This window comes from Cydia fagiglandana, chromosome 8 (genome assembly GCF_963556715.1).
Source record: "Cydia fagiglandana chromosome 8, ilCydFagi1.1, whole genome shotgun sequence".
In the NCBI taxonomy this organism is placed as follows: domain Eukaryota; kingdom Metazoa; phylum Arthropoda; class Insecta; order Lepidoptera; family Tortricidae; genus Cydia; species Cydia fagiglandana.
The window spans coordinates 6436244-6453619 of record NC_085939.1 but is presented as its reverse complement, the minus strand read 5'-3'; the positions used below and the strand labels follow the sequence as shown (position 1 = coordinate 6453619).

The 17376-nt window shown below is 40.0% G+C and overlaps 2 protein-coding genes across 3 annotated transcripts in view; one reads left to right on the top strand and one right to left on the bottom strand.

The window, feature by feature from the left end:
- The window catches only part of LOC134666552 (eukaryotic translation initiation factor 3 subunit M), a 157919-nt gene extending 144168 nt beyond the window's left edge, over window positions 1-13751 (top strand). The window contains exon 8 of the mRNA XM_063523748.1: window positions 13741-13751. The gene's annotated coding sequence lies outside the window, so the exon portion shown is untranslated. The remainder of the gene's footprint in view (window positions 1-13740) is intronic.
- On the bottom strand, window positions 865-17320 carry LOC134666540 (cysteine--tRNA ligase, cytoplasmic). Of its 2 annotated transcripts, none has more exons than XM_063523734.1 (12): window positions 17263-17320; window positions 16910-17135; window positions 16308-16574; window positions 15692-15908; window positions 14950-15160; window positions 13792-14024; window positions 13234-13467; window positions 11505-11640; window positions 8246-8451; window positions 2587-2749; window positions 1843-2039; window positions 865-1231 (listed from the first exon to the last, which is right to left on the bottom strand). In XM_063523734.1, exons 2-12 carry the CDS (start codon window positions 17089-17091, stop codon window positions 1100-1102), a joined length of 2178 nt encoding a protein of 725 aa, XP_063379804.1. In that variant the 5' UTR covers window positions 17092-17135; window positions 17263-17320; the 3' UTR covers window positions 865-1099. The 2 variants fall into 2 exon arrangements, with proteins under 2 accessions (XP_063379804.1, XP_063379803.1); XM_063523733.1 differs by having other exon boundaries at window positions 16910-17095; window positions 17263-17309.
- Window positions 17321-17376: the final 56 nt, after the last annotated feature.

The window sequence follows — 17376 nt, the reverse complement described above, 5'->3', positions numbered from 1 at the left end:
AACAATTTCCCTCTTTAATTAATTTTTAAAAGTTAAAGTTACAAACTTATTCTGCCATTCAGTATTCGTTCATTCAATATAATTGTGCAATATAGTTGGTCAAACCAACTTTTCAGTCAGTAAGAACCAGGAAAACTATACCCATCCTTTTCTTTTGGGTGCTAGTACTAGTGTAAGACAAAGATAGTATGATTCTCTTTGTCTATGTTTGAAATGAGAAAGTCCTTTGACAAACTATATAAGCTTTATGAACACGGATGAGATTTAAAAAAAATATAAAAATAATCTTTGATTTTATTAAGCAGTATTCGCACGATCATACACGTGAAATGATAGCTGATTGGGTCGTGTAGAAGCGGCTCGCGGCAATAATAATTGGCCGTTTGCGTTTTTTATTATTAAAAAGTAAAAAACACTACAGTAATAAGTTATTACTGTAGTGTTTTTTTACTTCCCGTCCGCTAGAACAGGACAGCGATAGTTTGATGTTTTTTCATTAGAGTTTGACATTAACGCAGAACTTCCCGTAGTATTTTTGCTACAGTAAGGTGAACATTTCCGAGCATATTGGAGAAAAAAATATTTATAAACATTGTGGATAATTTCGCGTGACTGGTAGAGTAACGGCTTACCTTTTTTCCCTATAGATGCCATAGTACAAATTTAATTTTATAGGGGTTTTAGCAGCTCTATATATATATTGGCTTAGATAGGCGACTGCACTCTCTCGCATTTGAACCATGACTGACAAAACAAACGTCATGGTGTGTGCGACACAGATATCGCTATACGAAGTCGAAATTAGCCGATTGCCTCTTTCTAAAGCTCGATGTGCATACTTTTTGGCCCTTTACTGTACGTACACGGCTGCAAACAATGAAGTATCCGCTTTTAAAATAAGCTTTGAATTTTAGACTTTGTAGAGAACTGGCGAACCAGCCAGTTACATTTAGGCTAAAAACCACGCCTACAGCTGACCGTATGTTTTGCCAGGGCCTAAGCTTAATCCTAAAGACTGAAATATGAAACAAAAAAATAAAGTAATGCAATATCAGTCTCTAGGATACAAAGTCGCAGTTTAAGTATGAAGGAATCGATGCTAACCACTGGTAGCGTTGAGGGAGGCTAAGTACTCGTTGTATTTCTTCTCCTGGGCTTGTTGCAGCTTCTGCAGCTTTTTGACGAGCCCCTTGCTCAACTCCTTACCTTCGTGATCGTGTGTTGGGAGACCCTATAACAAAACAATTGCGGTTTACTTATCTTCATAGATCAACCATAAGCGCCGGAGTAATTATTGAAGGACAGCAGAGAACTATAGTTCCCACACTCATCACACATTTACATTTCAACCAAGTTATAAAATGAGTCTCCCTATCACTTGGCAAAGTGAAATCCCAATAGGGTTTGTTAATCCGGACTCTCTCTTGACCGAGCGAGCTAAGCGTCCGTAAAGGTTGCGTTTCTTCATCAATTCTCGTTAAATTTTGTGAGCAGAATATAGGTATATGTGGTCAATTCTTTTAATGTAATGTCAGTTTTATAGTTTTTTTTTTTCAAAACAACGGAGCCATCCATTGAGTTATTATTACTATAGAGAACCCATACCAAACAATGAAATTGTCGCAATCGCAACCTGTACAGGTTGCGATTGCGACAATTTCAATACAATTTACTGAACTGACTGACTGACAAATTGGCTTCACCAACTATATGTGTGATATAATATTTAAAACTTTCCCGTTTTGAACACATATTAACTCACATTTATAGACATTCATTGAATAAATTTCGCGTTAGACCCGTCTATAAATGTGAGTTAATATGGGTATGTGTGATGCCCACCTTGTCGTCGAACTGCGAGTACTTGTCGGCCTCCTTGCGGAACATGTCGCCCGGCGGGACCTTCCTCTGCTCGTCCTTGAGCCGCTGCGCTTCGGCGAGGTCTTGCTTCTTCTTTAACTTCTCCGCTTCTATTCGCTTTTTCTCTTCCTTCTCTCGCATCAGTTCTTCTTTGCTGACCAGCTTCACCACTGTGCGGTCTGTGTGAATAATATGAATAAAAAAAAATGTTATAATAATGTGTATCTTTGATATTGAAGGACTGATTGACTCTTATTACACTATCAGTACTATCTCGCGATACTAGGATACTAATGCTGTATTATAAAAATATTGAAGCGTCGCGCAGAAAAATTAAAAATTATTAACAATTTTATTTGAAGTTGACACATTCGTATCACGACAGTAGGTACTGTTAGGGTCGGTGGCACCGAACCATCTGTCACCGTTAAAGCGTTCGCTAAAATTTTTTGTATAGGAAATTTCATACATTACTGCTGCTTGACGTTAATCAGTCTGTTAAACGTGGTTGGTGCAACTGGGCCTTAGTGTGATAAGGGCCGTTAACGTTAACTGGGCATTCGCCAAAACATAAATAAAAATATTTTAAACTTTCGCGTTTTGAATACATATTAACTCACATTATAGACCCGTCTATAATGTGAGTTAATACATAAATAAAAAGTTCATGGCAGGCGCCCTGAGCCAAGCGAGAGTGGACTCTATGTCTGCAGACACAAGGCTCACCGGGCTTGTCCTCGAGCCGCACGCCCAGCTCGGGCAGGTCGACGTCGCGCAGCTGGTCGCACAGCGCCAGCACATCCGCGGCCTTCACCGCTCGCGCTGCGTCCCGAACGCGCGCCCGGAATGTGCTCAGCGCTTCTAGATATGGCATCACCACTTCCTCTAGCTGTAACAATAACAAATATTTATTGAATCATTTTACAGTTTAGACTCACTTGTTTAAGTCACTCGCGCGACATGTTTCGGAGAACCTCGGTCTCCTTTCTCAAGCACTAACAGTGCGAGCAGCGTTCACGACGGCCGTGTATCGCACGAGTGATTTAATATAAGCGAGTCTAAACCGTAAAATTATTCAATTGCAGTATGTCTCACAACAGTTTAAATTCGATTAACAAATATTTATTTTCAATATTCTACTATGATTTCCATAATACAAGATTTATATCAGTAATGATTCTATTGTCCTAACTACAGTTATAATTACATGTGAATATGAGGTTAGGCCTAAAACAGAATAGGCTGGATAATCGTCTTTATTTTGTCCTATATCCAATGTAATATATAGTGTCCGACCGAAACATGTTTTTTTGCCGAAACCGAAACCGAAACCGAATGTTCGGCATTGGCTCTAGTTTCGGCCGAAACCGAAACCGAAACTTTTGTAGACTTGTTAAATTGTTTGAAAAAATGTCATAAAACCCCTTTTATACACATATTATGAGACTGTCAACATCCACTATCCTTGAAATTGATGTTACTTAAGCAGTTTTTTAAGAAAATTATTAGAGTTAGACCAAGATAATTCTGCAACGATTTTGATAACACACGCAGGGTAAGTGTTATTCTAAACGTCAAAACTTCTATGAAATTATGACGTATAAATAACATTTGCACTAGTTGCACTGCGTATGCTATAAAAATCATTGCAGAATTAAATTCTGAGAATTTTCTTGGTCTAACTCTATTCATTCACCAGTCAAGTTGAAATGTAGATACCAATCTTTACCTGGGCCTATAAGTCCGAAGTGCCCCAGTGAGGCGAACATTCATGCGAAGTCAAAGCCGTGCTTCAGGCTTCAGGATAAGTAGTTGAGCACAGACTCCAACCAATGTCCATTATATTAAAAAGCGAAACCGCAGGCCGAGCATGGCGCAGCGAGGCCAAAGGCTAAGCTGGAGTAGAGGACATGTGGAACACAAACCAATAGTAAATTGAGGTAAAATCACTCATTCACTCCGAAACAATTAGACAGTGTGAGCGTTATAGGTATTGACAGCCTCTTAAGACTGCGTCGACCATCCAGTAGCGCCCTGCTTAGTGGAATTGTGTTTTATGTTATAAACCAATTCATTTCTGTACCTATACATGAATCAGTATAGGTAATATGTAGGTATTAATATTGTTGTCCTACTTATTCCCCAACTTTTGGTCTTATTCCGAAGTACCATTTCGCAAGTTTTGGCCCGGCCGAAAGGTTCGGCCGTTTTTTGGCCGAAACCGAAACTACAGCCGAAACTTGATTTTTTGGCCGAAACTGGCCGAAACCGAAACCGAACCTTCGGTCGGACACTAGTAATATATTACGCACTAATTGGCACATTGCATTAATTAAACAAACTTCTTATTAAACAAACGTTGTCGCCGTCTCTGAGCTATGAGGGGCTTGATGGCAGCAGAATCCTTGCTTAGAGAGAACCGCGAACATGTGCAGTATAGGAGCATTCCACGAAATTGTCTACCGTTTGTCCCGTACAAACGCGAATTTCTGAAGATTTGCAGGTATAAGAGTTTCCTTTTCTATTTATTTATTTATTTGAAAACATAATATATGTCACCGTAAAATTGTAAAAAGCGTTAGTTTATAATCTAACTAGCGAGATTGTAAACTGTCGAAAGATTGTGTACCGTAACTTAGTGATTACAATTTTACGGATTGTTTTTCGGTAGATTATAATCTATCGACAAGAAACCGTAAAATTGTGAACCGACACACGAGGAAACGCACCTCGCATGCTGATTGGTTCGTCTTACAGTACGCCGTTCTGTGTCCATAGAGTTAAGAATCAAACACGGGTGTCTGTCATATTAATAAAATACGCTTCAAATATTGTGATATCAAGTACTGATATCAAGTATGTATTTGTTATTAGTTAAGAAGAGTATCAATCATTCTGATATTATTTAAGAAAACATAGTAACATAATAATAAAATCAGAAACGTCACTTTCTCGTGAAACAAAAAAAATATACAATAATAATAAGAGAGTCGGTCAGGGTCTCCGGCGTGTCTTCGTTGGTCGGAGTGGACCTCAAGGGGACCCGCAGGAGTCTCAGCTCTGGCTTGCCTTCATTGGCCGTCCAGAGAGGAGTCGCTAGAGCTATATGCTCCAGGGGTGGAAGTGAAAGATGCATAAGACGCGAGTTGGCACAGTGGCTAGTAACAGCCACTGGGTAGAAAGCGGCGCACACCTCTCGACACCCCTGAGCCGCTCACACCGATGTTGCGCCTGGCCGTCGTTACGATGGCGCATCAGGTGCCCATCTAACGAGTGGCGAGTCACTGCCTGCCTCGATAACTTGTGCAAGCAATGTTATGGCAGGTGTCCGGACTTCTTTGCAATAGCCCAGTCTTTTTTTCACCCAAACTTAAACCATAGACCAGTACTCTGTCCATATTCTCTACAATAGCTTACAATGCCTGCTGAAACCGGCTCACGGGTATCTATTGATGTGGTGAATGGGTTCCAGAAGGCGTTCTATATGACATCAAATCTCTCCAAACGGCCTCTACGTGTTGGATCTATATCCCCACGTACGCCTTATAAATGACCGGGCTCGAAAGACCCGGGTGTTTTAAAACGGAGATCCAAATAATAATTCACCCGATATACGTCCCACTGCTGGGCACGGGCCTCCTCTTATGCGCGAGAGGGCTTGGGCTATCATCCCCACGCTAGCCCAATGCGGATTGGGGACTTCACATACACCTACCATTTCCTCACGATGTTTTCCTTCACCGAAAAGCTAGTGGTAAATAGTTATCAAATGATAATTCGTACATAAGTTACGAAAAACTCATTGGTATGGGCCATGCAGGATTTAAACCCGCGACCTTCGGATTGAAAGTCGGATGTCATATCCACTCGGCCACCACCGCTACAACAATACGATATAGAATCATGAACGTTACATTCTTGCTCTTAAGTTAAGGATGACCCACGCTAGACCAGGCCGGGGCCGGGCCGGAGCTTCCGGCACTTCGTTTTCTATGGAAAGCACCACGTGATCACCGATCAGCCGTCATAGAAAATTACATCTTGGACGCCTCGGAAATACAACTAAATATTAAAGTAAAAATCAGAAACGCAGCAATATTTCCCCTCTTTTTAGGGTTCCGTACCCAAAGGTTAAAACGGGACCCTATTACTAAGACTTCGCTGTCCGTCCGTCCGTCCGTCCGTCCGTCCGTCCGTCCGTCCGTCCGTCCGTCCATCCGTCCGTCCGTCCGTCCGTCTGTCACCAGGCTGTATCTCACGAACCGTGATAGCTAGACAGTTGAAATTTTCACAGATGATGTATTTCTGTTGCCGCTATAACAACAAATACTAAAAAAAGAATAAAATAAAGATTTAAATGGGGCTCCCATACAACAAACGTGATTTTTGACCAAAGTTAAGCAACGCGTCGGGAGTGGTCAGTACTTGGATGGGTCCCCTTTTATTTTTTTTGCTTTCTTTTTGTTTTTTTTTTGTATTATGATACGGAACCCTTCATGCGCGAATCCGACTCGCACTTGCCCGGTTTTTTATCATTTGAAGTGCATTTCTTTGGTTAATCACAGATGAATTTTACTTCACCATTCAGCAACAATATCATGTAGGTAACTAATTTTAAAGTTTTTAGTAATTTCCAACACGAAATCAATTTACAGTAATCAAAACACTGTTTGTTTGCATTCGACAACAGATCTATGTATTTATCGACATTAAAATATGGCGGCGCGCGGCTCACAACGTTCAACCAATCAGCGCTCGAGGCGCGTTCCTTCGTACGCCAGTTCACAATATGACGGTTTCACTTCGATAGATTATAATCTAACGAAAAATAAAGCGTTAAATTGTAAGCAGTATGTTAAGGTACACAATATTTCGACAGTTTACAATCTCGCTAGTTAGATTATAAACTGACGGTTTTTACAATTTAACGGTGACATATACAGCATTACAGTCCAAACCAAATTACTGTACACATCAGATTACAGAATATATATTTACACAATTTAATAAAATCAGATCACAATCAACTTTCGTCCAACATCTCACAGTACCGCAGGGCGCAGACACATCTGACACACAACCATCCATCGACTTCCAAACATATCACATTCTGGTGCCCATGACAGAAACGAGTTCAACTAGAGCCCGCAGAGCTGGTGAGCTTTTTTGTGCTACAGTGCGTGTAATTGGTACTGCCAAAAGGTTGTGACTTCGCGGTCTAAGGAGATTTTTGGGCACAAATGGAACTCTTCCTATCAGCTCGGGACAGACTGTATCGCCACGTGGAATTCCGCATGCTGTCACTAAGAGATTGTTATTCCGCCTTAGATGCGAAAAATACTTTATAAAAAGTATTTAAATACAAAATACAAATACTTCCTTGATATACTATTTCAAATGCAAAATACAAAATAGTTTTTGAATTTGTATTTAAATACAAAATACGAAATAGGTATTTTCAAAATACTTTTTCAAAATACAAATACTTTGCGATAAAAGGTACTCTGAGTAGTGAATACCTATTCTGAATTAAAAAGTATTACTCAGAATTACCGAGTTGAAAAGACTCTCGTTATTCTTTGAAATCGATCCTCTATCTACAGTGCAAATTTCTAGTTGTTTGCTCATATTAACCGGTAGGATGTAGGTATGGATGATCCAACTTTTAAAGCATTAATTTGTTATGTTTTACAGCTAGTACCTATAATGCCTCTTGTTAGTGTGATGAAAACGTCTCGTTTGTGTTTCACCAGGGCAGAAAAGTTTGTCCTCCTCTCGTGCCTTGAAACCCTCGCAACACTCAAGATTCCACTTTTTTAACCACTCGCTACGCTTGTGGTCATGTGCGACGTTACTACACAGATTCAACAGTTCCATGTTAAAAGAATGAGAGAGTTGCCAGGAAATTGTAACATCAGAAGAGATTGTAACTCCAACCTACATTACCTACCCACTATAAAGTATTTTGTATTTTGAAAATAGAAAATAGGTCCTATAAACTATTTCAAATAAAATACAAAATAGTTTTCTTCAAAAGGTATTTAAAACCAAAATACAAAATAGGTATTTTGCATTTTGTATTTGCATTTTAAATACAAGTATTTTAAATAAGTCACATCTCTGCGCCTTACTGCTAAGGAGTTAAAACCTAGGGATCCTAATAAGTACTTCGTCGGATATAAAAATAGATAATAAGTATACAGCTTTTTATATAAGATCCTAAGTAATGTTTCTTCTATGACAAATGGTCTAAAAATATGCACAGAAAAATAATCGCCTGCTTTAAACGCCGAAAAAAAATCGCAACACCGGAATTAAAATGTGTTTGTACGGGACAGCCCGTGGAATGCTCCTATAGTTGATGTAACAGTGATGATATACTCACACAGAGGTTGTCGCCGTCGCCGACGGGGAAGCCGATGCCGCCGCGGGGCCCCTCGACGGCGCCGAACACGTGCAGCACGTCGGTGACGTAGCGCGCGGCCGCGGCCAGCAGCGGCGCGGGGCGCGGCGCGGCGCGGCGCAGGAACACGTGGCACGCCGCCACCAGCTCGCGCAGCGCGTCCAACGCGCCGCGCGTGTCGATGTTGTCTGATATAACAACAACTCAGCTGTTATAGGCTGTACATTTGTAACGGGTCCCGATCTGCTAATCCTTTGTCTATTGTTAAGTAAACCCGCACGACGTGCTACTTAGGCCCACTTGCACCATTCCACTAACCTGGGGTTAACCGGTTGAACCTGGAGTTGCCATGGTTACCGGTACAATTTGACACTAGGTTAACGGTTTAACCGCTTAACCCCGGGTTAGTGAGATGGTGCAAGTGGGCCTTAGGGTCGGTTGCACCAAACTGTTCGTATCGTTAAAGAGTTCGCAAAATTTTTATGTATGAAAAGTTTCATAGTAAAGCGCCGGGGCACGCCGGCTGATGTTGATCAGTCTGTCAAATGTGGTTGGTGCAACTTGCCCTTACCTGCCAAAAAGGGTCTTTATTATTCTAATTGGCATCTGAGCGCGGGCTAGTCCAACGCTCAAAAAACCAGTGTAGGTGCGCTCTCCGATAACTCGCCTTCGTTACGCATTAATTCGATGACACATTTTAGACTGGTTCGACTCGCCAGCACTCAGTAACCATAGAGAATTACACGACCCTTTTCTTTTACAGGTACATGCACGTGCGGTTTTACTTAACAATAGACAAAGGATTAGCGGCTCGGGGCCAGTTAGGAATCGAAAAACTATACTGAACATGAATGTCTGCCAAACTTTCAAAACTTGTACGGGAGGTAGTGCGCACTTTCTTCAAATTTCAGATAAAGGACGAATTTTCATTAGAATTTACATGAGTATTTGCTACGTAGTAACATTGTTCTAAATCAAAATCAAAACCTGGAAATAGATCGCACCTTGTGTAAAATCTGCAACTGGAATCTTAGACGTAAAACATGCTGTGATCCTATGACATCTCTCTAAAGTAGGTACTCGGTGCAAACTCATTGTGGCCGAGCGCTCGACGTAGAAAACAACAGCCAGTCGGCCAAAGCAATCGTTCGGTTTTGTCATATAAATCCATTATAAATCAGTGGTTCCCAAAGTTGACTGGGCTCCAACCCACCTAACAAAAACTGCCAAATTCGGGATCCACCTCTTGGCTGTCCTAAAAGGGAGGCATAAAATATCGCTCACACTCAAGATTCTGTGGTAGTTTCAGCCGGCCTAGCCAAGGTTACAATCGCTATCGCTTCTACAACGAAAAGCATTATGTCTCTCTATCACTTTTCCGTATTAGTGCGACAGTGACAATTGGGTTTCGATCGCTACGGAGCGTAAGCGATCCGCATCTTGGCTACTCGGCCAGGACCCACTAAATATTCGCTCGCGCCCCACCAATGGGTCGCGACCCATAGTTTGGGAAATGCTGATATAAATCAATACACAGCAGTTAGCTTATGACTGGATTATCCTGAGCGATACGCAATTCGCATATCAAAAATCTAAAGGCACTACTCAAGCAATTGATACCTTAATAAATGTTGTCGTAAAAAAACTTAACGAAAAGCTTAAAGTAGCTGCAATCTTTTTGGATCTAAGCTCCGCATTCGACATGGTCGACCATAATATTCTCATAGCGAAACTGGAGTTCTACGGCATTAGAGGCCAGGCCTTAAATCTTATAAAATCTTACTTTCACAATAGAACTCAATTTGTGGAAATTACAAACGTAGAAGGTAAATATGAGAATGTTATCAAATCAAAATCAATCAAACTAATGCGAGGAGTACCACAGGGTTCTATCCTGGGCCCAGTCTTTTTTGTGCTTTACACTAACGACCTGATACAATTTTTAAGCAAAGAAATTCCGGATATCGGCCTAATAGTTTTTGCAGATGATACCAATGCAATTGTAAGCGCTAGTTCACTTGAGGCTCTGAACAGAAAGGCGAATCGAGTGCTGGAATTATTTGACTGGTGGTTTAGCTGTAATTACCTGAAGGTGAACCCAGGTAAAACCTGCGTTATGGTCTTGAGGTCTACAGTCAGGCAAAGAGACCATTTGAATCTGTCGTTCTGTGGCGATAAAATAGAAAACGTAAGCAGTGTAAAGTTTCTCGGTACTCACATAGACGATTTACTTACGTGGAAAAACGAACTCGTAAGCATAGTAAACTCCATTAGTTCGGCTTGTTATATCTTACGAAGCTTACGGAACATAGTGGAGCAAAGATACCTCAAGATGATATACTATGCACTGGTGGAATCAAAACTTCGTTATAGTGTCAAGTGCTGGGGGAATAGCTATGAGTATAACATGAACAAAGCCTTTGTTATCCAAAAACGAGCCATGAGGACTATAGTGCGTATTCCACAAACTGAGTCCTGCAAGGAATATTTCATAAATCTCAAAATACTTACTGTCCCGTGTCTGTACATCCTTCTGCTCCTCACTGACTTGGTCAAAAGTCTAAAGGAGTACGAGACCAATGAAGAGAGGGAGACACGTGTAAGTACTAGAAGAAAATACCTACACTGTAAACTGCAGCCTAAACTTAATATAGTCACTCATTGCGCAGAATTTCAGAGTGTGCAGCTCTACAACAAGCTTCCCAGTGAGTGGAGGAACATCGATAGCCTTGTTATCTTTAAAAATAAATTAAAAACACTGCTGCTGAAAGAGTGCTTTTATTCTATAGTGGAGTTTACAACCTACCTTAGTAATTTGTCTTCGTAATGTTCGTATTAACTATTTTAGATAAATACGTATGATATTGTACTGCATGTTAGATTTTAAAATTCTTAGATTTAAGGACCTAGATTTAAGCAACTTAGTATGTAGTTATATTCAAATACAATTGTCACATTGTTCATGAATAAATAAATAATAAAATAATAATAATAATAATAACGTACGTCGATTCCTCACTCTGCGGCCCTGACCACCGGCAGCTTGGGCCCTGCCCCGCTGCCGGCGGCACCCTAGGTTAGGTTTTTTATAATGTGTTTATAATATTTTTTTTATTGTTTGTAAGTGTTTTTATATTTTACTTTTATATCCATATTATAATTAACCTAACTTAAGAAGAAAAATAAATAAAGAGAATAATAATAATAATCCATGGTAATGGGACAGGCGAGGCATGTTTACCGCAGAGGGCAGCGTGGACTTGATCCTTGGTGGCCTGCAGCTTGGCGGCCAGCACGCGCTCCTCCTCGCCCCACGAGCCTCCGCAGCCCTCGTCGTAGCCCGCGCGCATCGCGTCCTTCACCGTCAAGAAGAATTCCTGCAACAATTATAGTTCGTTTTTTTTAGCATTAGAAAGAACTTGCAAGAAGGTAAGCGATCTTGACATGTTTTTTAATTGAAAAACGCTTTTTAAAAATCAGTAACTATTACTTATGAAAGCAGAAGAATATAAATGATCATATTAGATTCGTAATTGTTACATATTTGCCGTGACTTATTTTATAAACGTGTTTTTCAATAAAAAGACACATCAAGATTGTTTACCTTATTTCTAATGCTAAAAAAAACGAAGTATATAGTTAAACAACCCAAATTAGGCGAACAAAAAAACTATCCTTTTCTTTTGGGTACTAGTACTAGTGTAAGACAAAGATAAAGCTACTAAGTATGATTCTCTCTGTCTATGTTTGAAATGAGACAGTCCTTTGACAAACTATAACTTAGGTCAGGGCTCCGTCTGCAAACCCGAGGGCCTACCGTATTGGTCTCTCTGTCACTCAATATGCAAGATAAATAAAGAAGCAGATAACGAAATTTCCATTTTTGATGGTCGCAGTAGGCCCTATGACTAGTGAAGTCTTTCTTAAACATTGCTCTTCGGTAGTTACGCGTCTGTACACCTGCATAAAAAGTATAAAAACCATCTGTCATTCACAATCTAGATAAATGCGTTGTATCGCAACCAAATGAGACGCAAAAAAATTCACAGATCATAAATGGTTCTATCAGGAAACAAAGAAAATATGTAGTCTGTGGTTTATGTATCTTTGGATTTTGAATATCCAGATATGATTTTCTTAAACGATTGCAGCGCCATCTGCGTAAGGCTTTGCGTATTTGTCCTCATAGTCAATCTGCTGTGTAGAAGTGAAGTATATTCAGAGCCACACTGTCTAGTCATCATCATCATCATCATCTCAGCCATAAGACGTCCACTGCTGAACATAGGCCTCCCCCTTAATGGAGGGTGAATGCCATAATCGCCACGCTTGGCAGGCGGGTTGGCGATCGCAGTCGAGTACACCGAATTTGAGGGACGCTGCTGCCCGTCCACCGGTGGTCTTGAACGTAGTTTAAGGACATACCCGGGGCCGGTGTCTAGTACCTACGAGTAAATTGTTGTTGTTTAAAACTAAGCTCAATAATTATGGATACTAGACGACGATACATGAAATCATCATCATAGGCCTTTCAGTCTATTGCAGACTATACAAACAGTGTCAGGCAGGGCGACAACGTTTTTCATGGCTGTATAAGCCAATACGGGAGCGGCAACCACGACCGCAAAACTGGCAGGTGTAGTGTGCCCGTGGCGAACACATGTCGGGCTGATCACGCTTGGCTCGCTTACTTGCCAGTGTCTTAAACCAAGCGTCATCGTGGATTTTACATGAAATACATAGATTAATACTTAAAGACAGAAAATATCCATACACCAATAATTGTATGTTTATTTCCTAAACAAATATCTGTGATAAACATAACATTCCTGAGTTTTGAATGTTTTCTTAAAAGTGAATGTCCTTACCAGAATTTCAACCCGGCACCTTCTGCTTCATAGGCAGGGTCACTAACGTCGAGGCTAGGTAGGAGGCCCTTATATACCACACAAGGGGAGGGCAACACTCACATTAAACATCTTCTCAGTCTGAATGGCCATTTCCATGGTATTGGTGGAGTAGTCGAGCGTGTCCTTCCAGCCGTGCAACAGGAAGGCGAGACGCAGCTGCCGCGCGCTGTGCCGCCGCAGCGCCTCGCCGATGGTCACGAAGTTCTTGAGCGACTTGGACATCTTGCAGCCAGCGATGGTCAGATGCCCCGTGTGCAGGAAGTAGTTCACCCAGCCGGGCTTATCGAAGTATGCCTGGGGACAAATAAATATTGTCTTTACGTTCCTGATAATCCTGATATTATTTATGAATGCGAAACATCATGTCGTAGATGCTCTAAAAACAGGTTTTTTTCTTCATACATACTGTGCCTCTTATTCCTATCCAGACTTTTTACGCTCAGCTCAGCTTCTGTAGTAATGTACTATTAAGATGGTGATGGTGGTGGTGATGATGGTGGTGGTGGTGGTGATAATGGTGGTGGTGGTGGTGGTGGTAGTAATGTACAATTAAGATCTGTAAAATAGTTTAACCACCCACCCCATTGTATTGGTCTCGTGGGTATTGGTAGGTATTACCTCACTCTGAGCCAGCTCATTGTCATGGTGCGGGAACTTGAGGTCGACGCCGCCCGTGTGCACGTCGAGCGTGTCGCCGAGCACGTCGGCCGCCATGGCCGAGCACTCGATGTGCCAGCCGGGCCGCCCGGGCCCCCACGGCGACGGCCACGACGGCTCGCCCGCCTTGCTCCGCTTCCACAGCGCGAAGTCGTTGGCGGAACGCTTCTCCGAGCTGTCGGCGCTTAGGTCGCCTGCAAACTCATCTTATTATTCACAGATCACCTAAACAAGTCTAAAGTGTCATTCTATGGAACTTGCTAACTATGTAATCAAACCGCCATATTGAAATTGTCTCTGAATGATGAATTTACTATACACCGATCGCTTAAATGAGTCGGCGACGGGGTAGGACGACTAAGGGTGGCGGGGAAGGTGCGGGCGCCGTACATATTTCTATCGGATTTATTAAATATAAATTGGGTTTATTCTGTCCAGAAGGACAGAATAAGAAATATCATTATAAGGAAAAAAACAAAGATCCAAGATGTAACCATAAAAATTAAACGGCTAAAATGGAAGTGGTCCGGACACATGATAAGAGGAAAAAACAAATGGAGCAAAATAATCACTCAATGGTACCCAAGAGAAGGCCAAAGATACAGAGGCAGACCGCTGAGCAGATGGGATGACGACATAAAAAAAGTTGCTGGAGTAACATGGCATCAAGTGGCAATGGAACGACAAGAATGGAATAGATTGGAGGAGGCCTTTGTCGAGAGACAAACGGATCTAAAGAAAGTAGCCAAGGCCCAAATGATAGAATACATATAATGGAAAAGAAATGTTTACTGTAGACTCCGAAATAAAGGCTATAAATAAAATAAATAAATTGGGTTTAAAAATAACTGCTATCTATGTTTTTCTAATAATTATCTAGTGCTTTATTTCATAGAAACAGAATTTGAAATTGATCTTCCATGTTTAAGTTTTAACTTCTTCTTCTTTTTATTTATTTATTTATTATTTTGTGCATCATCATCATCATCATCATCATCTCAGCCATAAGACGTCCACTGCTGAACATAGGCCTCCCCCTTGGACCTCCATACGTGCCTGGTGCATGGTGTGAAATAATTTATTTTAAGTAGAGGAAACTTCAATACTGTCTAGAATTACCTTCCCCTTCTTGTAATGAGTTGGTGTCTCCATATGCTTCAGGCACCAGCCGAGCATAATGGTGGTGCTTCTTGCTGTCAAACTCACTCACATTAAAATATACTGAGCCGTTTGATTCATATGCTAGACCATTTTCAATTATCTTCTCTATAAACTTAACAATTTGTGGTACATATTCACTAACTCTTGTTAATACATCTGGGGGTAGCACCTGGAATATAACACAGTTTGAGATTAATTCACAATATTGAATTTGTCACATATAATTTTTAGCACATATTTAGTTTGAAACAGGTATAAAATACAATAAAAAGTCCAGGAGAAAAATGATGAAGTCATAATTTGTTAATACAATAAAATACACTTTATTGCACACATCAATAATAATAGTATGACCGGTAGCTTGGGCCTTGCCCCGCTGCTGGCGGCACCCTAGGTTAGGTTTTTTATAATGTGTTTATATGTATTTTTTATTGTTTTGTAAGTGTTTTTATATTTTACTTTTATATACATATTATAAAAACCTAGCCTAAGAAAAATGATGAATAAAGGAATATAGTATGGTATGGTCATTACTTAAAATAGCTCAAAAATGCATTAATATGTAATGTATAAATTAAATGTAAATTAAGTCACATCAATGTTAAATTTTCTTCCTAAAACTATTACCTGTTTTCAATCTCTAACAATCTCTTTCTGGAAATTTAATGTATTTATCTTATTGTATTTTTATCATACTTACATTTAAAGCTTTCATATCTTTATGAAACTCATTTTCCCAATATCTTGGTAATGTAGTGAATATTGCATTATCTGTGACTGTGCTGCCAAACTGGCTGTCTAACCACTCTGATATTGGGTCCTTTGCTGACGTAAGCAATGCATTCTTTGCTTCAGAGATCTTGTCCTCATTATTACATTCTACTGCTAACTTGAGATCCTTAACTGCAGTTGCTACACTGGAAAATTCAATTAATTTCTATTATATTATCTATAGAAAAAACCGGCCAAGTGCGAGTCTGACTCGCGCACAGAGGGTTCCGTACCATTAAAAACGGCAAATAAATCACAATTAATGTATGGGAGCCCCACTTAAATATTTATTATATTCTGTTTTTAGTATTTGTTATTATACATAGGGGCAACAGAAATACATCATTTGTGAAAATTTCAACAACCTAGCTATTATGGTTCATGAGATAGTATGTTGACAGACAGACAGACAGACATAATCTTAGTAATGGGTCCCGTTTTTACCCTTTGGATATGGAACTCTAAAAAAGGCACAATATTGTTAAAATTTAAAAAGGCTGACATTGTTGAGTTGCATTTAAATCAAACAAATTGAAAGTGCTTACCTGTCTAACATCTTTTGCATTGCAGCCTTTTTATCTGGGTCGCCAGTAGTTTTGACAATATTCTCGTAGTAATTCACCACTGTTGTTGCATCATCTATTGTTTTACTCAAATCTCTCTCTTCCTTTGCATACTTTTCATATAAATGGTTTTGTCTTGCCCTTTTGATAATTTTGTCATCAATGTCTGTAATGTTCATTACATACAGAATATCCAGTCCAAAATAATTAGACATTACTCGTCTGAGAATGTCAAAAGATATATATGACCTGTAAAATATACACTTTTATAAATTTATTCCACATTAAAACTAAAGAAATAAATTATACTGACATTAACATAGTTGTATGGTTCATGGTTAATAATCTCATTGACATAAAATGTAACATGTAATCTGTTTGTATTGTATGAATTTCATGAATGAAATAAATTACAAATAACAAGTGATAAGTTAATAGTAATGTCACCTTGCAGAACAGTGACTCAAAGATATAAGGATATATTCTAAAAAATGATTATTGTGGATATCACAAAATATTGACTTAAGAGGTATCTGGCGTGTAGTATGCGCCACGTAATTAAAAAATAAAATTGTAAATATGACCTGGCATGACCCATATGGGAGGCATCGTAGACGGTGGGCCCACAGGTGTACCAGTTAACCCTGTTGCCATTGGAGCATACGAATTCCTCCTTTTGCCGCGATAGACTGTTGTATAACCGTAACACTGGCCTTTCTCCATTCTTTACCGGCCGTGACCAAATAGGCTGACTTCTTTTGGACATTGTTCTATCATGAAATTAAAACCCGCACTGTGAAACACTGTAAACTACACCAAATACTTGGATTAATGCCACTATTTATGGCTACAACTTAAAGCAGAATTGTAGCGGAAGGTGTGCACACTATATTCCTTGATATCAAATAATACAAAATCGCCACGGAGACAAACTAACCTCAGTAAGAATATAAAATCATGCTCCTCTCGCCGTTTCCACGTCCAGCATTATCCTGTTTGACAGTTACAGAGCTGTCAGTGTCAGCTGTGCTGCTTAAGTTGCTTTAAAAAC